The sequence below is a fragment of the Orbicella franksi genome, chromosome 11 (genome assembly GCF_964199315.1).
Source record: "Orbicella franksi chromosome 11, jaOrbFran1.1, whole genome shotgun sequence".
NCBI lineage: Eukaryota > Metazoa > Cnidaria > Anthozoa > Scleractinia > Merulinidae > Orbicella > Orbicella franksi.
The window spans coordinates 4,603,566-4,620,115 of NC_138155.1; the positions used below are offsets into that span (position 1 = coordinate 4,603,566).

At 38.5% G+C, this 16,550-nt stretch overlaps 1 protein-coding gene and 1 pseudogene across 3 annotated transcripts; both read right to left on the reverse strand.

Annotated features, from left to right (window-relative positions):
- Positions 1–584: 584 nt before the first annotated feature.
- On the reverse strand, positions 585–2,200 carry LOC145503442 (uncharacterized; annotated as a pseudogene). Its single transcript, XR_014051466.1, has 3 exons — positions 2,092–2,200; positions 1,468–1,631; positions 585–1,229 (listed from the first exon to the last, which is right to left on the reverse strand). The product of XR_014051466.1 is annotated as an uncharacterized LOC145503442 (transcript).
- Positions 2,201–5,019: 2,819 nt separating this feature from the next.
- On the reverse strand, positions 5,020–12,034 carry LOC145502815 (uncharacterized). 2 transcript variants are annotated; one of them, XM_081482203.1, is made up of 4 exons: positions 11,950–12,034; positions 11,720–11,869; positions 11,024–11,187; positions 5,020–7,530 (listed from the first exon to the last, which is right to left on the reverse strand). In XM_081482203.1, the coding sequence occupies exons 2-4, from the start codon at positions 11,776–11,778 to the stop codon at positions 6,638–6,640; spliced, it is 1,116 nt and encodes a 371-aa protein (XP_081338329.1). In that variant the 5' UTR covers positions 11,779–11,869; positions 11,950–12,034; the 3' UTR covers positions 5,020–6,637. The 2 variants fall into 2 exon arrangements, with proteins under 2 accessions (XP_081338329.1, XP_081338330.1); XM_081482204.1 differs by having other exon boundaries at positions 11,720–12,020.
- Positions 12,035–16,550: the final 4,516 nt, after the last annotated feature.

Genomic DNA, 16,550 nt, shown 5'->3' on the forward strand with positions numbered 1-16,550 from the left:
AAACGCAAAAAGTTCCTTGATTGGTAAATATGGCGATGTAGCTGTAAAAAGAGGTTTGTGAGACAACATTTTTCGGAAAAAACGGTTTAAACACCGAAACCTAAAAAATAGAAAAAAATAGACTGAAAAAAGGAAAAAATATATCTGGAAAGAGAAAGGAAGAAATCAAAATGAAAACAAAATCGAAATGTCTAGCGAGAAACTTGCCGGAAGAAATGACTAGTTCCACCCCAAAACGTAAATGAAAGAAAGTATCTTGTCTGCATGCAGGACTGAAGTAAGAGATACTTTGGCTCCAATTCACATTCAGTTCAGAGCAGCATTTCGTTTCGCAAGGGATATGATATCAGTCAACGCATAAGATTTATTCGTTAAAAACTGAGGGTAAACGGTGAGAGAGGAAAACGAATACAGACTCTCATTGAAGAATGGAATCAATTTACACACTGATTTTCCTTAAACGTAAATTAACAACATTATTAGGTCTTTTAATATGCCTCGTCTGTGTAAGAAAAACCTTTAAACAGCAAGCACTGGAAAACCGTAGGCCCTTGTGCGAAACTTAATTAACAAAAACTGAGCTTTTAAGGAAGAAAAATATTTCCGTGTGGATTAGCCACACCTTTTAAATGATTTTCTTCGTATTTTCCACATGGATCATGGACAGGCCAATCACCGTCTGTCTTACTATCAAAGTAATATTAGAGGCTGCTGCTAGAGAGATACAGTCCGTAGGAGTACAGCGTCAACGATTTTGGCACCACACCGGCACAATGCTGCGAAACCGGTTTAACCAGTTTACAAGTGATTGACTCCGCCTTGTATTGCGCTAAGCTGCCAGTGCCTTCCTTGCATGCGATCCAGTTGTTGATGTTGCTCTTGATTAGGAATTCTTTGCCAATGGTGCGCCATAAAGCAAAGTTCATGGCGTCGTAATCTGTCTCACTCAGTGGAACTGTTGTAGACACTCGAGTGTTATCTGAACTGGCTGTCCAGCTTGGACGCGGCGTGACAGCGTTTGCCCCACTTGTGAAACTTGTGTAAGTTGTAAACGGTATAGCTCCAAACTAGTGTCCAACCCCCACCGTCCGTCTGTTGGTCGCAAAAGGCCTGGAATGCGTTACGATTCGAACCACCATCTGGATATATCCAACAGACCCCTGACACAAGTGATGGCGCTTTGTGTTTCAGGTCCTCGCAGTTCAACGCTGGGTTTTTGTTACTTTGTCCTGTGTTCAGAGTCGATAAGAGAAGGGATCAACAGCTCAAGCCTTAAAATGCCTAGGAAATTAGAAATAGTTGCTGCTTATTTGAAAGGCTTTTCCAAATAAAGAAGAATAGTGTTTTCCCTTTTGGAGTATCTTCTTTAGTTTCAGAGATATTTACGTTGTTGTATTATGCAAATGAGGAAAAGTGATCAAGATCACCGTGATTCATGCCATGAAAAGAGTTTCATCAATGAATTACCTATTGTATTCGGTCCGTCACTCGGTTCTGCAAGGTGATAAGATCCATTGATCAGCCGCTTGATAATCTCGTTCTTGCAGAGGAGTACAGCCTTGTAAAGGTAAAGATTGCCTTTTTCATCCATGTCCAACACACACATCTTGTTGCTCTTCTGCTCCAGACCCCTGATGGTTTTAAAAGACAACACAGTATGATGTAATAATAGTTTCTCTTTCGGCTTCAAAAGATTTTGAGATTATATAAGACTGAAAGAAATATGCAAAACTGAGTTTTATAGATCAATAATGAAATTACTTTAAAAACATAAGACTGTTTTAATGATTCTAAGAATGGCCGTTTATGTCTAACGCCACTATAATTAGCGCAGCTCAAGGCCCAAATTTAGTTGAGATCGGAACAGACACCTTCGCTGCTTTTCCTTAACGAATGACAATATACTTCAGTTGTCTCGTATATATCAGATACGACCAAACAAGCTTTAAAGTAACGAAAGACGAGATGCTACTTTTAAAGTGGGCTATCAGTCAGCAAACTGAGTTGACGTGGGATTGAGTTGCCTTTCCATGAATCATTTTAACTGGACTAAGAGACGCTGTTATCCCTGCAACTCAGTTTCTGTCTTACCTGGCTGTTGAGAAACTGCTGGAGAAGAAAAACAAAGCCAAACCAACATGGAGAAGCATTTTGGAGATACGCATTCGTACAAATACCCAGACTGATCAACTTATTGTGGCGTCCGTGATACAGCTGGGACGTGCCAAGGCAGCTCAGCTGAAGCAAACTAGTGTTAAAGGGAGTCAGTTAGAATATTCCTGAATGGTTGGCAACTTAGAACTGTCATGAGACACCGCTATTTATCAGCCAGTTTGGAGGTTTATTCAATCAGAAGACGGTAAATAAGATCCTGTTTGTCAAAGGGCAGACATGGAGTTTTGTCTCATGATTCACATGACCAGCTTTCCTGGTGCCATTTGCGAAATAAGTCTATAAATATTGTATTGCACTGGAACTTATCCAGCTTGCACGGTAGCTGAGTTCATCCATGACAAACAATTTTTTATCAAGTCGATATTTAGTGTTTAAAATAGGAAATAAATATAGGAATAATAAGAAATAGGAATAAATTTGAATAAATGGGAATAAATAGGAATAATTTTTGCATTTTTAGTTACAAATACTCAGGGTGGCCGACTCTGTAAGCTATACTGAACTTGTGGAAGTGTTTGGGACACTTCACTTGAAGCGGACTAAAACAACAGTATTCCTGAATGGCTGGCAGCATAGAACTATCATGAGACACCCGTATTTATTAGTTCGGAGGTTTATCCAATCAGACGGCGGTAAATAACGATCCTGGGCGTTAAAGGGCAGACATGGAGTTTTGTCTCATGATTCACATCAAGTCTGTAAGTATTGTATTGCACTGGAACTTATCCAGCCAGCAAGGTTAGCTGAGTTTATCCATGACAAACAATTATTTTTATCAAGTCGATCGTTAGTGTTTCAGGCTTTTTCAAGACTACGGGAAGCGTTTGTCAAAAAAAAAAAAAAAAAAAAAACTGAGTTATAATGACCCGGCAATATTCGAACCAGGTACCCAGGATCTCTCCTTTTGCAGAAGGTAGGAAAAAGAGAGATCCTGGAAACGAGGTTGACAACATCCCTGCTGACGAGCTTCACAAGTATCACTGATCATGTGACATCGATACTGAAGACCTTCAGCTGAGATGTATACGGTGTGCGTATGAAATTTTTCCCGAACATCTGGGGTGCTTACCATTTACAAAAACCATCCGGTTGGAAATCTCAGGCATAAATATTAAACAATTAAATGCGACGTTGCGGGAGAGGGAATCGCTATAAAGTATATTCACATCAGCTGGAGAGACTTAATAGAGCAGAAAAATAGCATCATTTCGAATCACAGCCTATATTTTCTGAAGCTTCCCAAACGGAATGGTGCAAACCATTTGATTTTCTAACTGGAATTTCCGGTTTTCCCATGTAAATGGTAAGTACCCCACGATCTTCGAAAAGGTCTGGTATATAGTTCTAAAGCGTAACATACACATGTTTTGAAGGGGTATCAAATCAGGTCCCATTCAATTTAAAAAAGCTCACAAAATTTGGCCTCGCTCGAATGGCTCGCAAAAATTAGATGAGTGCTCGATTGCTCGTGCTCACGAAATTTCTGCCACTGCTCGCATGCTCGGATTTTCGTTAAAATGTGCTCAATTCCTGTATGGCAAAACTGGGTTGGGACTGATGCATGCTCGCGCTATGAATTTTTCTGGAAACATGCTTTCTCGTTTTGTCGACGTTTTATTGAATTTGACGCACGTAACAATTCTTCGCGAAAGGCACCAGGCAAGGAAGAACGAAATCTAGACACGTGAAGACATGTGGAGTATTACTATTACTCAGATTACTATTCGACCTTCAGAGCGTGTCAGAGCTGAATGGCTTCAATAGGCCGATTCCGATATGTTAAAATTTTAACTTGGCTCCGAGGGTTACGGGGAATAAAACAAAAGAAATTAATTATTCATCCCTCATCCTCGATGCGATGTCTTTTATTTTATTCCCCTAAGCCTCGGAGCCAAGTCAGAATTTTAATATATCGGAATTGGCCCATTGGTTAGACCCTAGAAGCCTCCAAATAAAGCTTCCGTTGTGTTGATCTATTTCAGTCAGTCAGCGGGAAACCAGTTTGCAGATCATCGAAACCGAAGCTCGAAATGCTTGTTCGACTAAATGCCACGTTGTTTACATTTCCTAAGAATAATATAACCAAAAAGGCTTTCCACGTCACAACACTTGAAAGCCTGGTAACTTTTAGCTTCTTCTCGTTGATTAGAAAGCTTTAGATCTCCTTGAGCGTCCATCTAGTGTACCGAGCTCACGCGAAGCTACCTGACGTAATGGCCGTGAGTTGCTGGGATCAGTGGTTGACAGCCAGCCGAGATTACTTGGCGCAAAACGTTTACTTTTAATAAAAGAGAGATTTCTCCTAGCGGAAAATTTACGAAGTGCTCCCAGCTCGCAATCTGTATTTTCTACAGTGCTTGCTGCTCGCAAGACAAATTTGACCACTGCCCTTACTCGCAAAAATAAACGCACTGCTCGCGTGCTCGCAAATACTTTTTTTAAAGATGTTCTACATCTGAGTTAATTTCAAAGCCAACATAATGATTTTGAAAGGAACAACTTTCTTATTAAGGTTAGCGCTTTCAATCGTGTGTGTCTCGACCTGTTCTGCGATCTGTAGTCAAGTACAATCTTGTTGATAAAGATACTAAAACAATTATAACGTTCATTAAAAATTAGCGATAGAAATTTTACACAACGTTTCGATGTCATCATGACATCATTATCAAGTGACAAGAAAATAACGGTTCAACAGTGTTATATATGCGGTGAGAGGCGTGATTGTTCATTAACATATTTGTTTAAACAAATAGTTTCGCGCGGATGGAATCCGATTGCGTGTTCAGGCTAGGTTTCTTCTTTCTAATAAACAGCATTTCGTAAATCAAACAATCCAGTTTTCCGATTGCGGAGAACCTGTGTTCATCAATACGTTGGTGCAAATGCAACCGGAAAGCATTTAAAGAACGATCACGGCCTTTATAACATCGACGACCTTGCCAATAATTTTTCCGTCCTATAGAAATGCATCGGAAAACTGGATTGTTTGATTTACGAAATTCTGTTTATTAGAAAGAAGAGACCTGGTCTGAACACGCAATTGGATTCCATCCGCGCGAAACTATTTGTTTAAACAAATATGTTAATGAACAATCACGCCTCTCACCGCATATATAACACTGTTGAACCGTTATTTTCTTGTCACTTGATAATGATGTCATGATGACATCGAAACGTTGTGTAAAATTTCTATCGCTCATTTTTATTTTGAAATGTTTATCAAAATTTAATCTCATTCATTAAAAATTCCCAAGTTAAATCAAAAGGTTACTACTGGCTTTTTCTACCATGCCACGCCCATCCGAAAAACTTCAGGGCAACCAATTAACCCAAAAGTTCAAGAAAAAAGTTCGATGATTGGTGAATCAGGCGATATAGCTGTAAAAAGACAAAGGTTTGTGACTCAACGTTTTTCGGATAAAAGGTTTAAAACCCTCGGACGTACAAGCTAACTCATAACCCCACCCCCCAGCCTGTTACAAGGGTGAGGGGGGTGGGGGTGCGGAGTTGATGGAGCCTCCCCTCTCGGATTTCGTTCTGTAAGGGCAGAGCGAAATAAATTTAGGTTGATTAGATAGCCCTGAGCTTGCTCTACAAGATGATATCAGTTTTGTTGGTTATAGCGTCATATGACGTCAAACGACGTCAATTGAACCGCCATCTTAGATTTCACTACTTTTTAAAGAGAGTCAAAATATTACGAAGATTAATGCAAAATCAAGCCAGAAGGCTTATGAATGTAAAATTCGCGAATTTCTACAAATAGATGAAGGAAATTGGAAAAGAAGCACAGAATTATGTCAAAAAGTTAATTTTTGGCCAAACTTACATGAAATTTGACGGTTGTCATGACAACATCAAAAATCAGCGAAATTATCATATCAAAATTACCGCGAGAATGAGGAAACAGCTACTGTAAGTTTTAGCCCCTTAGGAACTGGTTTTTCAAAAATTTGAAAAAAAAAAATAATAATAAATAAATAAAAACTTATTAGAGGGTGGCATACGGTCCACCCCCTTCTCCATCCCCCTTTACGTCCGAGGGCTAAACACCGAAACCTAAAATAGAGAAGAAGACAGACTTTTAAAAAGGGTAAAATTATATCTGGTAAGAAAAAGAAAGAAAATAAAAACATAAGCGAAATGTCTTGCCTTTTAAAACTACGTGAATTCGGTGTTAGAGGAAGAAGAATACAGACTTACACTAAAGAATGGAATCCCACACCGATTTCCCTTAAACATAAAATCACATATTTATTAATTTTTCAAATCGACATGTGTAATACTATTACCCTATGGCTAATAAAACCAATCACTCTTGAAAGAATTAGTGTTTTTTCATACGCCTCGTCTGTGTAAGCACCTCATTACATAAAACTAAATTAATGAGGCCTCAACTGATAGTTGTGTCCAACTGGAATTGAAACTAAAGAAATCCTGTAACGAATTCAAGTTCGTGTTGCTAGTCAGATATAACTGTAATTTGCACAAGACCGTCATCATTCACGTTACCACCTGTCACACCAGAATAACAATGACCACCACCGCAGTACGAACCCCCTCCCCCTCCTGCTTGGTTTGAATGGGTGCCGCTTCCTCCTCCAGAGTATCCTCCACCTCCACCTGATGCACCGTTGTCCTCTGATCCCCCTCCCCCACCACCGAATCCTCCAACCGCACCAGGGCGAGGCCCTCCGTTATATCCACTATTCATACCTCCTGCCCGACCTCCAATCCAACCTTGAACACGTGACCCGCCTCTCTCTCCATGTTCTTTTCCTATCCTGTCACACCCTTGGCCATACCAACCCGCACCCACTCCTCCATGGTAACTGGCACCTGCAGTGTTGCATTCACCTGGTTGTCCCCCAGTACCACCCTTCCGTGCTCGGAATGACTCTTTCCCCACACTACTGCTGCCATTTGTTCCACCCTGACCATCCACGCCGTTATATCCACCAGACGCACCCCCTCCCCCTCCGGCGGCTAGTAAAAGGGTATTACTTGTAGTATACACAAAACTACCTCCCCCTCCCCCCGTACCAGCATTGTCCTCAACAGACAGTCCTAGCTCAGCTGCTGTCTGGGTAGTGCTTCGTCCTCCTCTCACCTCCACCGAGTTTCCTCCCCTCTGTCCCACCACAATATTAAGCACTGTTCCTTTAGTTAGTCTAAATATGCCTTGTATCGTTGCACCATAACCACCCTTGTAATTTCCTGGTCTGTATCCATAGTTGTACGTGTGTGTTCCTCCCCGGGCTCCCCAGGCTTTGATTCTATAGCGAGCGGTTCTTAGAACTGCAAACTTCTGAATGGTGCCGTCTCGTCCCCTGCGTCCATTAGTTGTAAACTGAACTATTTGGAATAAATGGAAAAAATAAGAGGAAAATAGCTTTAACGAAAATGTCTGAAGGAGAACAGCGTCCTATCTGCGGAGTTACTGATAACCAAACATTTTAAGCAAAAACGATGGCGACTGGTACATTTACCCATGATTCTTAGCGTTCAAAGAACTTAACAACGCTGCAAAAAAAAGTACAGAAAAGATTTAAGTTTTTTTATTTTATTTCATAAGGGAAAAATATTGCAAAACTATGGCTGTTTTAGTGCTTTATAGGCTGTGTTACATTCGCAAGGCCTTGTGACAAATTGTACAGCTTCTCTCTTTGAAAATCATTACCACTTGCGGCCAAAATTCCTCAGGCTAAGGTAAGGTAGAGACTGCGTTAGTGGCGCATCTTCGGTGTCACTACCATAAAAGAATTAGGGCAGAAGTTTCATGGGCAGTCCACAAGAGAACATTGATGCCTGGGTTTCTTTGCAAGTCGAGTCATCTGTCGAAAGTACGAAAGTGCCTACTTTTGTTACTTAGCATGCGTTTTACGCATCAAGCAAGGCATGGCTTACACCTGGCGCCCTGGTTTACATGCCACGCGCGTTCTAGGGTTGAAATTGACAAAATCAATCAAACCTCCTTTTGCGCGCTTCTCGCCCCCAGGATCTCGGGCGGCCATTTTTTTCTCGTGGTTTTCTTTAGCGTCTCGTTTGACGGGCTAAGCGAAGAAGGGACTACTCGTGGTCTATAATTAAAAGGTCTTATTTGCGCATTTAAAATCACAACGCGCTTACAATAACTAAGAGTAAAATCGTAAGAACGAGATCACAAGAGTCCTTGTTCTTTTCTAAAAATCTATAAGAGACTAAACGAAAATACAACATGCACAGGATAGAAGAAAAGAGTGTTCGATCCCTCTCTTATATATCCTGCGCTGTCTTTGTTAGGGTTCCCTAGGATTGGTAACTGTGTGTGATGACCGGGAACTGGCTTAACGTTCTTAAGAATCGAAAAGCAAAGAGTTGCAGGTTCTCCCAGAAAGTTTTGTGTCTGTTTTCACCGGCATTTATTCGAAACTAAACTTGCATCTACACTCCAAAATGATGAAAAGTACTTAGCACACAAAAACAGAGGGCAACAACCTCTGCTGGGCTGGTTACTCTGAGCTACTCTGCACCACTTTAAAACCTCTATTACCTCGCGGGCGCATGTCAGGTTAACTCGATGAAAACAGGGCAGGATTGTTCGGAAGCCGGTTAATGCTAACCCAGGTTTAAAAGTTGACCGAATTAAAGAGCTTTTTCTTCTACGCAAATGTTTTTTGCTGCTTTGTTTTTATGTATATGGTGACTATTATGGTGATTAATCAAAATAGAAGGCCAAACAATATACAGGAAACCTCACCACAAAGCCACAAAACTCAAATTTTCCTGGGTTAGCTTAATTTGGCTGTGAACAACCCGGCCCAGGAGCTACGCTTTTAGGCTGGCCTAAATCTACATATTACAAAAATTTTAACCGTAAAACACCGGCATCAATAAATTAAGGAATCGTATGTTGATTTCGCTCAGAAAAATAGATACAGCGAAGAGCTCGCTTATGGAGCTCGCTTATGGAGCTTGAGAAGCTTTTCAAGGTGTGATTTATATGCTTGGCCCCAAGCCTTCAAACCATAAGTTAGATAAGGAGTAACAAGGATCGATAAATAGTTAAAGACTATGTTTTGGCAGAAAACGCCGTATTTTACAAATCATTCCTACAGTTCGGCTCATTCTAATAGCTACATGGTCAATATGATGTTTCCAAAAAAGATTATTGTCAATTATCACATCTAGATATCTCACAAATTCTTTGCATTCTAGAGCCACATTCATATTTCGATCACTATCGAATATCATAATTTTGGGATGATAAGTAAGTTTTCTCTGAGCTGGTCTGAAGATAACATTTTCTTTTTTTTTGTTTTTTAATATTTAAGATTAATTTAGTAGCCGTCAAACAATCGAATAACTTGCAGAGTTTTTGATTTACAGTCGACTCAGCGTATACGGCATTCGTGTCGTCAGCAAATAAAAACAGTTTAAGTTTGTCAGAGGATTCTTGGATATCGTTGACATAGATTAGGAGAAGTAATCGGCCTAGGACTGAGCCTTTCGGTACACCACAAGTGGTATTTAATTTTTCCGTTCAGATATATCAGAGTGCCAATTTGCGTAGTTTGAGTTCGACCATCCAAGTAAGATGAGAACCACTTATTTATAACACCACGAAAACCATAGTGATCTAACTTGTGCAAAAGAATTTTATGATCGATTGTATCAAAAGAATTCTTCATGTCAATAAATACACCACAAGAGAAAAAGCGCTTGTCCATGTTTTCCTTTATTGTACTAACAGTGTCAAGAATTGCATGCTGTGTTGAATGCGCTTTGCGCAAGCCGTATTGAGATGGAGAAAGTATATCATTTTGCTCAATGAAAGATTTCAATCTGGAGTAGACCAATTTTTCGAAGATCCTATTTAAGTTAGACAGCAAAGAAATACACCTATAATTGTTTGCATTAGTGTTATCTTCAGCTTTAAAAATAGGAATAATTTTTGCATTTTTAGTTACAAATACTCAGGGTGGCCGACTCTATAAGCTATACTGAACCTCTGGAAGTGTTTGGGACGTGCCAACGCAGTTCGCTTGATGAAGCGGACTAAAACTGAAGTCATCATCAACAATATTCCTGAATGGCTGGCAGCATGGAACTGCCACGAGACACCGGTATTTAGTAGTTCGGAGGTTTACCCAATCAGACGGCGGTAAATAACGATCCTGGGCGTTAAAGGGCAGACATGGAATTTTGTCTCATGATTCACATCACGTACTTTCCTGGTGCCATTTGCGAAATAAGTCTGTAAGTATTGTATTGCACTGGAACTTATCCAGCCAGCAACGTTAGCTGAGTTTATCCATGACAAACAATTATTTTTATCAAGTCAATATCTAGTGTTTCAGGCTTTTTCAAGACGACGGGAAGCGTTTGCCAAGAAAGACTGAGTTATAATCACCCGGCAATATTCGAACCTTGTTCCCAGGATCCCTCCTCTTCCGGGATGATTGGTAACGCTCCTCAAATGCTGACGAGCGTCAAAAGTGTCAACATGCATGGACTGCTGAGGCCGATGAGAAAGAAAATCAAGAACTAAAGCCTTAAATTCACTTCTTAATTTTACAAGATTTTTGTCGCAAACTGGATCTCTTTAAAGCACTGTCGTCAAAATGACCTCCGTCTCCTCCGCCCTCCCGGTACATCGCCAAGATCTCAGTCGGAAAAGGACTCAGAGATAAATGATTAAGCCTTCCTGCAGGTGACCCACAGAAAATATTCTATGAAAAATCTATGGATTATTTCATCATAACTTAATAATACATTAGCAAAAAATATGAAACAATCATTTCAAGAGTAAGCTGCTTGCATTGAAGATCACATTCATGCCATGAAAAGAGTTTTATCAATGAATTACCTGTTGTACTCGGTCCGTCACTCGGTTCTGCAAGGTGATAAGATCCATTGATCAGTCGCGTGATAATCTCGTTCTTGCAGAGTAGTGCAAACTTGTAAAGGTAAAGATTGCCTTTTTCATCCATGTCCAACACACACATTTTGTTCTTCTTCTGCTCCAAACCCCTGATGGTTTAAAAAGACAATACAGCATAATGTACTATTAGTTCCTTTTTCGGCTTCAAGCGATTTGGAGATTATATACGACTGAACGAAACATGCCCTGCTCAGTGAAAAACTGAATTATATAGAACAATAAAATTCCTTTAAAAAAGTAGGACTTGGGAAGTCAGCTACTTCATACTACTGCTACGACTGATGTTACGATTCTAAAAGTGGCCGCTGTAAAATAAAATATGATATTAAGTATTTTTAAAACGTTTTACCTTCGGAAAGTGACGGACGTGCTAGAGGATTAAAGGCTCAAGGTTAAAAATGACAAATGCACGGCTTCAGGAATACCAGTTGGACATTTTTAAGCACAGCCCAAGAATTGAATTTGGGTCTACCGCGAAAGGAGTCTTGCTCTAATGCAATTGCAACCCACTGTCGATGTCGAAGTTTTCGAGTAACGCGGTTAGAAGGAAAAGTTTTTACAAAAAAGCAATTCCAGTGGTAAACGAGTTAGATAATTATAGAGCCATCTGATTTATCTTACCTCGGTGTTAAAGCACTGATGGAGAGTAAAACCAAAGCGAAGCTCACGTGGAAGAACATCAGTTTTGGAGGTACGTTGAAACAGTAAAACTTGAAGAAGTTCGGTTGATTGGCTCGGCACGAAAAGTCTCTGCTCAGTACAGCTGAAAAACTAAAAAAGGAAGGAATAATGCAATTTAAGCAAAAAACTAAAACTTATAACACAGAAGCCGGAGCTTGTGAAATACTTACTGCTCCTTTTTCAAAACGGATTGTGCCTCTTGTTGAAAAGCTGCTTAATGTTATGTGTTTGATGGTTTGTTTAGTACTGGTCGATTCTGGATTTATCTAATGGTATATCAATACTTCATTAATTAGTGTTAATGGGCACGGCACGTTTTGTTTTCTTAGCAAAGCACAATTGATTAAAGTTGCTTTTAAGTTTGATTCGGCCTGAATCAACAAAACTGACACCGCAGAATTCAGATCAAATAACTAGTGATGTTATAATTATATTCTTTGAAGGAAGTAACCGTGGAAGAGGTTTTTCCGTAAACACGAAATTTTTTAACAAATAACTATTTTTTGTAGAATTTCGGAAAACATGAATGTTTGTTGAAGATCGATTTAGAGCAAAACAAAAATCTTTGTCCCTTGTAAAAAACTGAGCTGTGATAATTTGGGCAATAAATAAAATAAGCTTTCAGAACTTCTTTATTTATCAACTGTGAGAACAAGACGCCTGTGCAAGTGTATATATCTTGATAAACTCTCTATAAATGCTTTTAACGATGAGTTTAAGTGTTTGTAAATATAACTTTCTGTAAATATAACTTTCTATAACTCTCTGCCCCGAAAATAAAAGAGATCTTAGAGTTCTATTCAAGTTGGACGTTTTTTTTTTTCTTGAGAGAAAATTGCTATTTATATCTTTTTCAATTTGTTAGACTATGGTCAAACTTAAAGATATCGCTGTTATCAAAACAAATTAGCAATATATTGATATTTGTTGAAAGGGAATGTCATGTTTCATCTTCGCAGATGCTGTGCATGAATTCAGCTGCTGAATGCGAATCAGCACGTCTGCAAAAAATGAATTTCGTTATTCAGAACTGAAAAAGTACAAGTGGTTTCCCCCAGCTCTTTAATACTATAATCCCAGTAAATTTCAGTTAGGCGAGAGTTTCAATTAGCTTTTTTGCATCGCGTGTTAGTCTTGTAGGAACCAACTGAGGAAGGCTTTTTGTTGATAACACTGATTATAGAAAGTGTAGATCATCAATTAATTATTTGTTTGAGTATTCTGGATGACAAGTATGATGGCTTTTCGTATCAGCACAAACAGAAAAACTCAAAGTGGCCATTTGTCTTTTGTTTGCTATTATCTTTGTTGAATTTATTAGAAGCAAAAAGGTGCTCAAGCATTTTAAGGCCTGGGTCAGGAGTATAAGGTAGAATTAAATAGTTAAAAGAGTATGTTTTGGCAGAAAATGCCGTAGTTTACAAATCAATCCTACAGTTCGGCTTATTTTAATAGCTACTTGGTCAATATGATGTTTCTAAGAAAGATTATTGTTAATTATCACATCTAGATTTCTCACAAATTCTTTACATTCTAGAGCCACATTCTTATTTTGATCATTATCGAATATCATATTTTTGGGATCGTGATAAGTAAGTTTTCTCTGAGCTGGTCTAAAGATAACAAAATTTGTTTGTTTGGTTTTTTTTTTTTTTTTTTTTTTTTAAATATTTAAGGTTAATTTATTAGCCGTTAACCAATCGAACAACTTGCAGAGTTCTTGATTTACAGTCGACTCAAGGAACTTAAGATTTTTGTCAGCATATACGGCATTCGTGTCGTCAGCAAATAAAAAAAAGTTTAAGTTTATTGTCAGAGGATTCTTGGATATCGTTGAGGAGAAGTAATAGGCCTAGGACTGAGCCTTTCTGTACACCACAAGAGCTATTTAATTTTTCCGTTTAGATATATCAGAGAGCCAATTTGCGTAGTTTGAGTTCGACCATCCAAGTAAGATGAGAACCACTTATTCATAATACCACGAAAACCATAGTGATCTAGCTTGTGCAAGAGAATTTTATGATTCACCGTATCAAAAGAATTTTTCAGGTCAATAAATACACCACAAGAGAAAAAGCGCTTGTCGATGTTTTCCTGTATGGTACTTACAGTGTCAAGAATTGCATACTAAGTTAATGCGCTTTGGGGCAGCCATATTGAGATGGAGAAATACTTACTGCTCCTTGCTCAAAACGTAATGCGTCTCTTGTTGAAAAGCCGCTTAATATTATGTTTTTGATGGTTTGTTTAGTACCGGTCGATTCTTGATTTTTCTAATGGAATATCCATTCTTCATTAATTAGTGTTGATGGGCATGGCACGTTTTGTTTTCTTAGCAAAGCACAATTGATTAAAGTTGCTTTTAAGTTTGATTCGGCCTGAATCAACAAAACTGACACCACAGAGTTCAGATCAAATAACTAGTGACGTTATAATTTTATTCTTTGAAAGAAGTAACCGTGGAAGAGGTTTTTTCGTACACACGAAATTTTTTAACAAATAATTATTTTTGTCCCTAGTGGAAAACTGAACTGTGATAACTTCGGCAATAAATAAAATAAGCTTTCAAAACTTCTTTATTTGCCAACTGTGAGAACAAGACGCCTGTGCAAGTGTATATATCTAGATAAATCCTCTACAGATGCTTTCAACGATGAGTTTAAGAGTTTGTAAATATAATTTTCTGTATTTGTGAACTCTTCCCTCCCCGTCCCCCGAAAATAAAAGAGATTGTTAGCCTAGTTCGTCGTCTTCTTTTGCCACACTAAGAGGAATTTATTTTCAAGTTTGACGTTTTTTGTTCTTGAGAAAAAATTGCTACGTTTTTCTCTTCAATTTGGGAGACTATAGTCAAACTTAAATGTATCTCTGTTATCAAAACAAATTAGCAATATATTGTTATTTGTTGAAAGGGAATGTCATGTTTCATCTTCGCAGATGCTGTGCATGAATTCCGCTGCTGAATGCGAATCACCTTGTCTGCAAAAAATGAATTTTGTTATTCAGAATTGAAAAAGTACAAATGGTTTCCCCCAGCTCTTTAATACTATAATCCCAGTAAATTTCAGTTAGGCGCGAGTTTCAATTAGCTTTGTTTGCATCGCGTGTTATTCTTGTAGGAACCAACTGAGGAAGGCTTTTTGTTGGTAACACTGATTATAGAAAGTGTAGATCATCAATTAATTATTTGTTTGAGTATTCTGGATGACAAGTACGATGGCTTTTCGTATCAGCACAAATAGACAAACTAAAAGTGGCCCTTTGTGTTTTGTTTGCTATTATCTTTGTTGAATTTGTTAGAAGCGAAGAGGTGCTCAAGCAGTTTAAGGCCTGCGTCAGGAGTAAATACTCTCTTTCTTTGGCCATCGTAGCTTAAGGTGGCTAAACACAGTTTTTGATACCTGTGTTTCATTCACCTTTTCTCTAAAACCCTTGATCTCTCGGTCGTCAAAAATGGCCACAAGCTAGTTAACAACACAAACTTTGGTGTTTTGATGGCTAAGCTGACGTATGTGCCGTTGCCATGGCAACATAAATAAATATAAACAGGCCTTTAAAATCTTTTTTTTTTTTATTTGCAGAAAATCTATTCATTAGATTTTCTTTATAATTTGCATGCAACAAGTTTGTAACGATTCTCACAACTTAACACCATTTTGCTAATAATTTAACAGTGTGATCTTTAATTATCCCTTGTTGAAGGTTCACTGGAATATCTAGAATGTCCTTTGTTAAAGTTCAGTTATTTTCAATACTCCAGTTACTTATTTCCTGAAGTATTTTCGTGCCAAATTTCGTGAAATTCTAATGAGTGGTTCTCGAGAAATAGGCGTATTTCCGAGTGCAATTTTCATTCAATCGCAATTTTTTGACTTACTACGCATGCGCTGCATTTAACTGGGTTCTTTCGGTAAGAAAGAAAAAACTGAGAATTGCTGGGTTCTTTACATCGTTACCTTCTCTAACATATCTTTGTAATAAAAGACTAAAGCCATCAATACGTTGCGTTAAATTATAGAGAAAAATAGCACAGATACTGCGGGTGTTGAGTAAATAAAATGATCGCTCTATTGACGGCATGTTTGTTTTTTGCAATCCTTGTGCGCGCGCTCAATTGCATCAGCAAAAGCGCGTGCGAAAATTGTGTTCGGCCACCTTAATAAGAAATAACACGCACCGCTGTTTGCGTGTTATTTCTTGTTACGGTGAGGAGTGTAAAGTAGAATTATGGTTAGGCAGCTATATCTCTTGTTGTATTTGTTTTACCAAGCTGAACTTTTCCCCGATTATAAAATTCGACGTCCTGCCTTGCCTTAACATATTATTTTGATCACGTGACATGTCACGTGATCACTTTGTTAAAATTTGGTAAATCGGCGAATTGGCGGCGAATTTTCACTCTGTTGGTCAATAAATGAGCGTTTGCGATGCAAATTTAAATGATCTACCTTGCTACGTTTGGAATGATCTCCCTTAATTTCGTTTATACAAGATATAAATGATGAAAAATCGAATTTTGTTGATAAAAGGGACCTTTTACCCTATAAAATTTTTTCTGTGAAAAGAGGGACGGTCATTCAAAACGTGAGAGGATGGAAATAATTGACCTGCATCTAAAACGCGTTTTTGCAGGATGTTATTAGTAAAAACCGCCCCCAATTCCTCAAATAATGGCTGTTTTCCACGAAACGTCACGCGACATGTCACGTGACCTTTCAAAAGTACCAATTCTACTTTAAAATGTTAAGGACGTCAAAACCTGTGTGCTAAA

What these genes read in the sequence shown, in the direction of transcription:
- LOC145502815 (XM_081482203.1), bottom strand. Translation starts at nt 11,778, where the DNA reads ATGTTCTTCCACGTGAGCTTCGCTTTGGTTTTACTCTCCATCAGTGCT. An exon ending in ATCAGTGCTTTAACACCGAG is followed by an intron (nt 11,188 to 11,719) that starts GTAAGATAAATC and finishes TTAAACCATCAG; the next exon opens with GGGTTTGGAGCAGAAGAAGA. An exon ending in TGACGGACCGAGTACAACAG is followed by an intron (nt 7,531 to 11,023) that starts GTAATTCATTGA and finishes TATTCCAAATAG; the next exon opens with TTCAGTTTACAACTAATGGA.